At 34.4% G+C, this 10,103-nt stretch overlaps 1 protein-coding gene across 1 annotated transcript in view; it reads left to right on the forward strand.

Annotated features, from left to right (window-relative positions):
• LOC114331175 (integrin alpha-8-like) overlaps positions 1–9,791 on the forward strand; it is a 154,649-nt gene extending 144,858 nt beyond the window's left edge. Inside the window, exons 20-21 of the mRNA XM_050652479.1 lie at positions 2,705–2,758; positions 9,602–9,791. Of these exons, the coding sequence (XP_050508436.1) occupies positions 2,705–2,758; positions 9,602–9,622 (75 nt within the window). The 3' untranslated portion in view covers positions 9,623–9,791. The remainder of the gene's footprint in view (positions 1–2,704; positions 2,759–9,601) is intronic.
• Positions 9,792–10,103: the final 312 nt, after the last annotated feature.

Raw genomic sequence — 10,103 nt, forward strand, 5'->3', positions numbered from 1 at the left:
GACTGGAACTGTTCCTCTATGTTTTCATTTTTTAGCATATGTAAATTATATTTTACTTGTCTAGTGCCCCTTTCTTCCTTGGCATTGGAAATTCTTTGTCGTAACTTGGCTTCTACCATGAAATGGTCTGAGTCAATATTTGCGCCTCTGTAACTTCTCACTTCCATTAGGTTTGTAAAGTGCCTTCTGTCAATTATAACATGGTCAATTTGATTTGTGGTATTTCCATTTGGTGATATCCAAGTTGCTTTATGGATATTTTTATGATTAAAACATGTACTTCCCACAATTAAATCTTTGGAAGCTGCCATACTAATAAGTCTTAAACCATTGTCATTAGTAACGTCATGAAGGCTGTGTTTACCAATATAATCTTGGTAGCAAATCTCTTTTCCTATCTGGGCGTTCATGTCTCCAATGATTATTTTAATATCGTTTTTGGCACAGTTATCATATGCTCTTTCAAGGTTTTCGTAGAATTGATCTTTAATTTCTTCGTCTTTTTCCTCGGTTGGCGCGTGCACGTTGATCAGGCATATGTTGAAAAATTTTCCTTTTATTCGAAGGATACATAACCGATCATTTATGGCTTTAAAACCAATAATTAAATTTTTTATTTTTTTTGATACTAGGAACGCGGTTCCGAACTCATGTCGGTTCGGGTTGCAGCTGTAATAGATATCATGTTCTTTTTTCTGCATAATGCCGGTTCCTGTCCATCGCATCTCTTGAATGGCTGCAATGTCTATTCTATATTTTAGTTGATCTTGGAGCGGCTTTAGTCCCGCTGTCCTATACAGCGTTCTTACATTCCAAGTACTGATTTTTAAATCATTGTCCTTAGTTCGCTGCCTGGGTCGTCGTCTTGAATTCAGTCCGGCTTTATTATCTCGAGATTTCGTAACAATAGTTTTTTTAAGAGATGAGGGAGTTAGCCTCATGCCCAACCCCCTTTTCGGGGACCATTTCTCCCTTCCTCGTCAGCCCTGACCTCACCTTCCACTGGGGTTGGTTACCCAGTCTCCAATAGGGTTGCTCAGGTTTACCGGGGTTCACCCGTGTGATCCGGATCACACTTCTCGGAGGTGAGGATAGGAATTGAGTAGGAGAGGCTAGAGGTGTTATCTGGAAGCAACACCTTATGATGCGCATCACTACCCCATTTAAACCCCATCACATATTATTAAGATAATTAATAATCTGTTTCTCTCGTTTGTTATTTATACAAAAAGAACAGCAAATACAAAATATGTGATTGTAGAAGACTGATGTGATCGTTCATGGGTACTCTTTCATTTTTCCGACTGTAGTTATACTCAAACATACGTATTCAGCTGTAATGGAATCAGATTAATAACTTACACTGGCAGACTTTTATAAATAAACTAAGCCCTTACAACTGCATTTACTTAGGTTGGTGATTCCACTGACGCAATACTTCGTATAAAAAATAGTACCTAATTTCTCTCCGTTGTTACTTGTTATATTTGTTTGATTTTTACCGCGTGGTTTCCACCCCTTGCACCGCGCTTTATTTTCCTGTGTCTCGCGTAACATAAATTTTTTGCTGGCACATTTTTGGTTCTAAAATATGGTAGGCAACAGGTATTATCGAAATATATTGGTATCCAATTTGTTGCTAACCGTAGAACTTAAAAATGTGTTAGTCCATCCCACACATCCTTGCACCGCGCTTTATATTCCTCTGTATCGTGTAAAATAAATTAGTTGCTCGCACATATTTGAAACTAAAATATTCTAGGGAACATGGTTTATTGAAATATGCCGGTAGCCGATTATGTTGCTAACCGTAGAACTAAAAAATGAATTACTTCTTCACTCCCAACATTGCACCGCGCTTTATATTCCTCTGTCTCGTTTAAAATAAATTAGTTGCTCGCAAATATTTAGTATTAAAATATTCTAGGGAACACGTACTATCGAAATATATTGGTATCCGATTTTGTTGCTAACCGTAGAACTTGCAAATGCATTAGTTTTTCCCACCCGACCTTGCTCCGTGCTATGTGTGTATCTGTTGTATGATAAATAAATTAGTGGCTCGTACATATTTGGTACTAAAATAATTTGAGGGACACGTACCATCGAAATATACCGCTATCACATTTTATTGCTTATTGTTTTAGTGAATATACAAGTCTTTCATTGTACGTCTAATGAGAAGCTGGCCCCGCCCCACATTCAATTCGATTGCCTACTTAACGTTTAGAGCAACACAATCCGAAATAGAGCAACTAATTAGCACATAAATAGAAGTAAACTTTTCACCAAAAAAATCAAGAAATTTGAACTTTTTTCGGTGTGAGTCGGTACAGCTTGCCATTAAGCTGGACCCCCCACTTTAGACGCGATTTTCTGTGCAACGGTTTGAGCAACAAAATTCGAATTAGAGAAAATAATTATCACATAAATAGAAGTAAATTTTTCACCAAAAAAATCACAGAAGTTTGAACCTTTTTCGGTGTGAGTGGGTGCAGGTTGCCATTAAGCTGGACCCCCCACTTTCGACGCGATTTTCTGGTCAACGGTTTGAGCAACAAAATTCGGATTAAAGCAACTAATTAGCACATAAATAGCACTAAATTTTGTGCCTAGTCCGGACTTTATTCGCGATGGTAGGGGTGCAGTTTAATACGGTAAATATTAAGTACTGATATAATATTTTTATTTTTAATTATTGTAGTTTAAATTTTTCAAACGCCGCTATCGACAACAAATGGATACTGTACGTCTGATGGTAAGTTTAATAAAAAATAAATTATATATTATGTATTATATATATCCTATATTGCACTCCAATCACAATAAAGGTCCGCTAGAAATAGCCAGGGGTTGAATGTTAGAGGAGCACATCTTTATTGTGATTTTAGTATAGGATTTTAAAACTGTTGACTTGTGGCATGCTTACTTTAAATGTCATGTTTATATGACATTAGTCATAGTTAGGTTGTAATAATAATTATATATTTTACCTAAAAATACTTGACGTTTCACTTTCCACTCAGGAAATCAAAAGGAAATTAAGACAAATTTGTTGAAAATGTGTGTACAATCACCAATTGTTTTTATTGATGATTATGACACACCACTGTCAACAAAAATTAACAGTGAATGTTTTTGCCAATGATGGTTGTAGGCAATAGCCAGGTTCAGCTGGCTTTTTTCATCGAAACTTTTCATGAGCGATTAGGTAATTTATAGAACATTTAGACTATCCTTAGGTGATCGAACACCTGTCCTGTTCTAGATTTACAAAGATCCGGACGATCCGGTTGTCATTACTTACATTCTCAAAGATTTTTAAGATGCAAATTAAAACTTTATACAGAGTGTAAACCAAATGCTACAATGTGTTGGTTTATAGTCGAAACCACATTACCATGCACCACATTTTTCTCGGGCGTGGCTTCTAGTTTCAGTATTATTATGTGGCAGATTAACTTATGGATACACTTCCAAAACGCATGTTCACCATTCTTTATTCGTTCTTTGTAGATATACATTAGTTCGTATGTGCCAGGTTTGTTATTTTCTAATCATTTTATGAATGCGTAGTTTCTTCAAATGTTGATTCTTCAACAAGTATTATTTCTCTATTATTTCTACAAGTAAAAAATGGAGATGATTGAAAAATAATAAGTATTATCAACTATCCACTTTAAGGTGTTATCCACTATGTTCGCGAACTTCTCATGCTCCGCGCTCCTGCAACTGCTCAATGGACGCGACATGCGCTCCTCTGCATAAAACAGGTCCGCAAGAGGTTTGCGAACATAGTGGACACCCAGCTATAGCTTTTGACATTAAACGTAAAAATTATGTATGAATGACAATGAAACCTATATTTAAAATAAGTATTTCTGAAAGTTTTGGTTGACTTGATTCCACACATCGCGTATTCCTGCTAATTTGTCGTTTCTTCTTCGTTCAGACCTCGTGTCTTTATCGTCAAATAGAACAATTCTTAGCAAATTTTTGAATCGTTTTAACCCCATGGTAGCTTTAAATATAGTAGGGCTATAAAACTTACTCCAAAGTATATCTACATTATGATTGTTGACACTCAGGTGCCCTGTAGTTAGTAGGAGTCCAATAAAGGCATTTATCTCTGTAGAGTCGCAATATGTCCGGTTCTCTATCCCCAGGACTTTTTCGGCTTCTTTATTTGTACACTTCACTATTTCGTTCACAATTTTTTCGTCCACAAATAAACAAAAGGAATTAACAGGATCATCCACACTTTGACCAGTGACTAACATTACTTTGTGCACTTTGCTTTTTATTATGTCGCAAGATCGCATACGTTCTGTCGGTTGTGGTTGACTCTTCCAGTTAGTTCCATCCTTAGTTTCAAAAATTACACACTCTGAAATCTGGGAACTGGTAGCCACACATTCTTCTTCATTATCACTCAATACTACTTACTGATCATCCTCTTCACTTCCTTCCGAAAGATGATCTTCAACTTCAGAGTCACTTTCAATGCCAACTACTTCAGGAGATTATTCATCATCGGAATCCCATAAATGATTAGCAATATCTTGCAGTTCTGCAGCTGATAATGGTTTTCAGGAAATTTTATTCGCACTATCTACTTTCACTGTAATTCAATATAATTTTACTGGCTTAGTAGTTGTCGACAATAACATCAGTATCAAACGACTGATAGCAGATACCTAAAAATACTATTACATTCCAACAATCATTGTCAGTTCTTACAATTCATTTAGAATAGATATAACACCTATTGTAAGCATCTCTTTGATCCACTAGGAAGAATTTCCTGTAGCTGGCTGTATACCATTAATTACAAGTAAAATTTAATAAAAAATTTTGGTCTTGGTAAAAGGTATATTATTTTAAAAAGCCCTATAGGGCTACAAACATCGAACAGAACGTTTTCGCTCTAAAAAGAGCATCATCAGTGTTGCCTAAAATAAGTATAACCATATTAATTATCAAAATGTTGAACTTAAAGTGATGACCAAGGTAGAATCAAAGTTTGGTTATACTTACAAGAACATGGTGAGCCAACCAAAAAATACGAAGGTCAAAGCCTTTCAAAAATGGACTAAAAGTCACATCAAAATGCTAACATAGCAAATTCCAAAGGATGGATATAATCCCTAAGGATATGGCCCTAGGATAACATATGACTCCCACACGTTGTAAGTGGGTCAAAGGTAACAAATTAGGTCATTATGTTACAAGAGCTGACAGGCAACTAAGATGTGAGATATCAAAAGCGAATCTGTCTGATGTCAAGACAACAATTGTCAATGGAACTTGAAGTATCATGAAAAATTGGTTACACAGCTACTAAATTTATAGTTGTTTATAGTACAAGCAATGATAACAGCTAACATCAGTGTGTTGGAATTATAAAAATAAAGAGTTAGTGAGAATAGATTATCTAGATGTAAAATAGAAGGGGGGAATTTGAGTACCCACAATCATCAATGAAGTGTACGTAAATTGATGAAGAAAGGTAGGCAAAACAACATACAGATAATGTAATGTATGGTTTATGTTTTGAAATTAGATAATTTATATTTGTGAACCAACACAAATGATGGCTGAGAGACTGGCTGAAAAACTAGAGACAAAATAGGGGTCGTGATATCAAATGCTGAAAAAGTTGTAAATGCAAAATCTTATTTATAAATTAATAAAATATAGATGGGTTCATCAACACAAATTTACAAGATTGAAAAGGTTGTATTACAAGCTTAGTCCAAATTTCTTTATTATGTCCTTTTATGTTAAATAACGTCTAGGGCAAAGAAAAATTAATAACTTGGATAAAAGTGTCTAAGCTACAACTAAAGTGGGGTCAGATGAAGATAAGTGTTGAGTAAGATTATTGAGTATATGAGAAAATTAAAAATTGTGTTTATTTGAGATAGATGAGTTTGTGGTATATAAAGTAAATTTGACATCACTATTGAGACTAATGAACATTATTGAGAGACTGGGGACTCCAGAGACCAGGCAACCAAACAAACCAAATGATGAATGAAAGGTTGGCTGAATGGAACAACTACTAGATGTGTGAAACTTGAAAGATATATTGTACAGTATTATTGGTTGATTTAGTTTAGAATGAAATAGTTATGATTTGACACTGAACGAAAAACAGTTTGAAAAGATGATGTGGAGAGAATGGGATATATATTGAATAGATATAGTTGTGTACAAGTTGTGACAAATGGATGTTGCGGATATAGTTGAAATTGCTTTGTTTGGGAGAAGAAAAATTTTTTGAAGAAAGGATTAGAAGATTATCGAAAATTGAGTGAACATGTGGATGTGTGTGAATAAGAAGAGAAAAGAAAGAAATAGAACAATATTGGTAGATGCGAATAATTAGGAGAAATAAAGTAATATAAGAAACAGATTTATAATGTAATTTATGAGAAAAGTTGACGATGTAACGGTTGAAAGTCACGATTGAAAGACACATGGCGATTAACACAATTTGGACTTCTCTGTTTCTCTTTGACTATTTCAAGATCCTCGTATAGGTCCAATCTCAGAAAGTTTTTATCGGGAATGTTATGTATTAGGGATACGTTATCAGGGATATTGAGAGTATGGTTGTTTTGTTTAAGATGTTGACAGAAGGTTGATGTATTCTCTCTTTTAGTATGTTCAAGTGAACGGGAGGCAAGTGACCTACAAGTTCTCCCTATATATGTGGCATCACAATCAGAGCATTGCAATTTATAGACACCGCTACGATTCATGTAGTTAATAGGGTCTTTGGAGTTGGAAAGGCACTGTCCTAAATTACTTGATACCTTAAATGAAATTTGAATGTTATCAACTGATCTTTTAATAATATCTCTAATATCTCCAGACAAACGTTCATGATGATATGGTAAGGAAGTGTAAATGGGTTTGGTGGTCGAATCTCTGGGGAACGCAGCCTCTCTCAAGACTCTCAGTTGTCTCTTATGGATAAACTTGTCTATGATGTTAGGTTCGTAACCATTATTGAAGGCTATTTGTTTGAGAATGTTCAATTCTTTGTTGTAATTGGATTGTGATAGAGGGGTAGTTTCTAAACGGTGTATGAAACTGTGAAATGCTGAATATTTGTGTGAAATGGGGTGATTAGATGATAGGGGTATGACATGGTCCGTCTGTGTTGGTTTCCTATAGATACTGAAATCGAAATGGTCATTTAATCTGGTGATAGTGAGGTCAAGAAAGTTAATGGATTGGGATGATTCTAGTTCCATGGTGAACTTAATATTAGGATGGATTTGGTTGATTTTAGAAAGAAGTGAATCAGCTAAATTAGAATTCCCGGCTATGAATAACAAACAGTCATCCACATAACGAAACCAGTGTAGAATCTCCGGATTTTTCATGATCTGTGTGGATTCTAGATGATCCATGAAAATATCAGCTAAGAGAGGGGATAGGCAACTACCCATGGCTAAGCCATCAGGTTGTCTGTAAAATTTGTTATTGAAAACAAAAAAGTCTTGAGCTAGACAAAATTGTAATAATTGGATGATGGAATCTGTAGTAGACATGGTGATTGAACTGGCTCTAAGAAGAGAGTGTACCAGATTAATAGTTTCTTGTTTAGGGACAGAAGTGAAAAGATTGCTAACATCAAATGAAAGCATAGTAATGTTAGGACGAAGATTTATTTGTTGGAGTTTATTGACTAGATGACTAGTGTTTTTGACTGAAAAACGAGGGGTGAAGTTCGTCAAAGTATTAATGAGGTTCAATATAAATTTGGAAAGAATAGAAACAGGAGTGTTAATGAAGCTCACAACTGGACGAATAGGAATGCCCTCTTTATGTATCTTAGGTAAACCATACAGTCTAGGTGTCAACGGGTTACTTGGTATTTTATAATAAGGAGCAAACTGTTCTGAAAAAAATTCTGTAAAAGGCTTCAAGTTGTCTTTAAGTTTATTGATGAACCTTTTAGTGGGATCTTCAGACAGCAGTGTGAAGTTGTTGTTAGAGAGGAAGGTAATGACTTTGTCATTATAGAGTGTGTGGTCCATAATGACCAAGCAGTTTCCTTTATCTGCCTTGCTGATGATCAGATTGTTGGATTTAATTTTGTTTTTAATGGATTTGAGTGTGTTAAGATGATCAGAACGTTTCTTGTCTGAAAAATTAGGGAAAGAAATTGTAGATGATGTATTTTGAGAAGAAGATGGGAGATTAATAGAAGATATATTGTTAGATAGATTTAGTGAAAATTGGGAATTGGAAAGGTTAATTGAAGAAGATGATGAGTTGTGTTTATTTTTGAATTTATTAATGGTATTAAAACATGAATTTCTGATAGAAGTTTTTTGATTCAGAGGGACAGAAAGGTTTTGTATTATGATATCTAGCTCAATGGAGAGACTCTGAAGGTCCTTTACAGAAACCTTCTTAGGGATGGAGTATTTGAGGCCTAGATTTAAGAGATCAATTTCTTTCTTGTTAAATACAACTGAAGATAGGTTTTTTAGTCTAGGGTGAAAAACAAAGTTAGAAAAAGTGGTGTTACTGTTATTATTGTGTAAAATGACTTTATTTCTGATGAGATTATTAAGTTTTGATTTGAGTCTGTTAAATTTAATAGAAGTTACATTGTCCAATTTGTCCTGAACATCATTCAAAAAGCTACTTAAATTGTCAAAACCAATAGTATCTAATAATGAGTCATATATTACCATGAGCTTACAGTTTATGTAGTTGATCTTACTATAATGGTTACAAATCTCCTTCTTTAGAATTTTCAGCTGAAATATATTCTTAAGGTTAATTGGAACATTTCCTGGAGTTTTCACCTTACAAAATTTAGGAAAAACCTTGTTGTCAATGCATCGGGAGATGAACCATATATCTAATTTAAGGATGCATCCTTGAACTTTGATGTTCACATCAAAGAGATGTTTAAATGGTTTGCTGTACGTTTAGACTTTATTATTGGATTTCCGGAATCATAAAAGTCTTTTACATAATCCACAAAAACATTACCTGACTGCCAGATTAACTTCTGTAACAAAGATTTAGACTTTAGGTATAAATACAGGCCCGTATTGCCCCTTTAGGTGACAAAATTTTTCGACGCAATAATTTCAACAATGATAATGAATATTTTGAATAGCTCATGACTATGTTGGATGAAACACACTTCTAAACAAATTCAGTGATGCATAAAATTCAATAAAATTTATTTTATCAGTTTATGATAAAACAATTGGAGTCTCGGGCCCGCCGGGCACACCTTGCCCGGAAAAGGGTTAAGAATGTTACCAGAAAGTGGTTTCACGAGAAGTTTCAGATATATTATGGTTTAAATCTGGGACTTCTAATTCCTCTTTATGGTAGATGTCACTACCGAGCGTCCGATTCGCAGAACTATTTTCATAATTTTAAATATGCAGCTTGGTTGCGTTTCGATTCAGAGGTGTTCGTTCAGTGTTCATGTAGCCCCACTGAAGACGTCTGGAGAGACAGAAACGTAGGTATGGGGATGGAGGATCACCTCTGAACTGAAATGAAACATAAGGTGTCTTTTTAATTTTTAATTTTTACTTTTTTTGTTTCAAAGGATCACATATTTGAAATGTAACCAGAAAATCATAACGTCGAACCAATTAGAGCAGGATGAAGAGTACACGAACGAAATTAATATATGGATTAAGTTTTTAAGTTAAGTTAGTTAACCTTTAACTACCCGCGCATCAAGTTATAACATAACTACACGCGTGGCGTACTTTGTACGCCACAAGAAAATACACTTAAAAACAGCGGATTTGTTTAATTTTTTTTTGAAAAAATACACTTAGTTGTTTGTTATAAACCTTATTCGGCATCAGTAAATACTTGGAGTTCCTTTTCAGTAAGCCAATTAAGATTTATAACTGGAATCATAGAATAACTGGATTCCATGATAAATAAAATTAATAATAAAAATTTTTTTAAATGTGATTTTTTACAGGAGAAAAAGTATTGTTTACAAAGAAAAATATATTTTTTGCCATAATGACTAAAAAACAATTAAAATATGTACTTATATTACGACTTATAGTAATATAATCCTGGGGTATATT

This window comes from Diabrotica virgifera, chromosome 5 (assembly GCF_917563875.1).
Source record: "Diabrotica virgifera virgifera chromosome 5, PGI_DIABVI_V3a".
NCBI lineage: Eukaryota > Metazoa > Arthropoda > Insecta > Coleoptera > Chrysomelidae > Diabrotica > Diabrotica virgifera.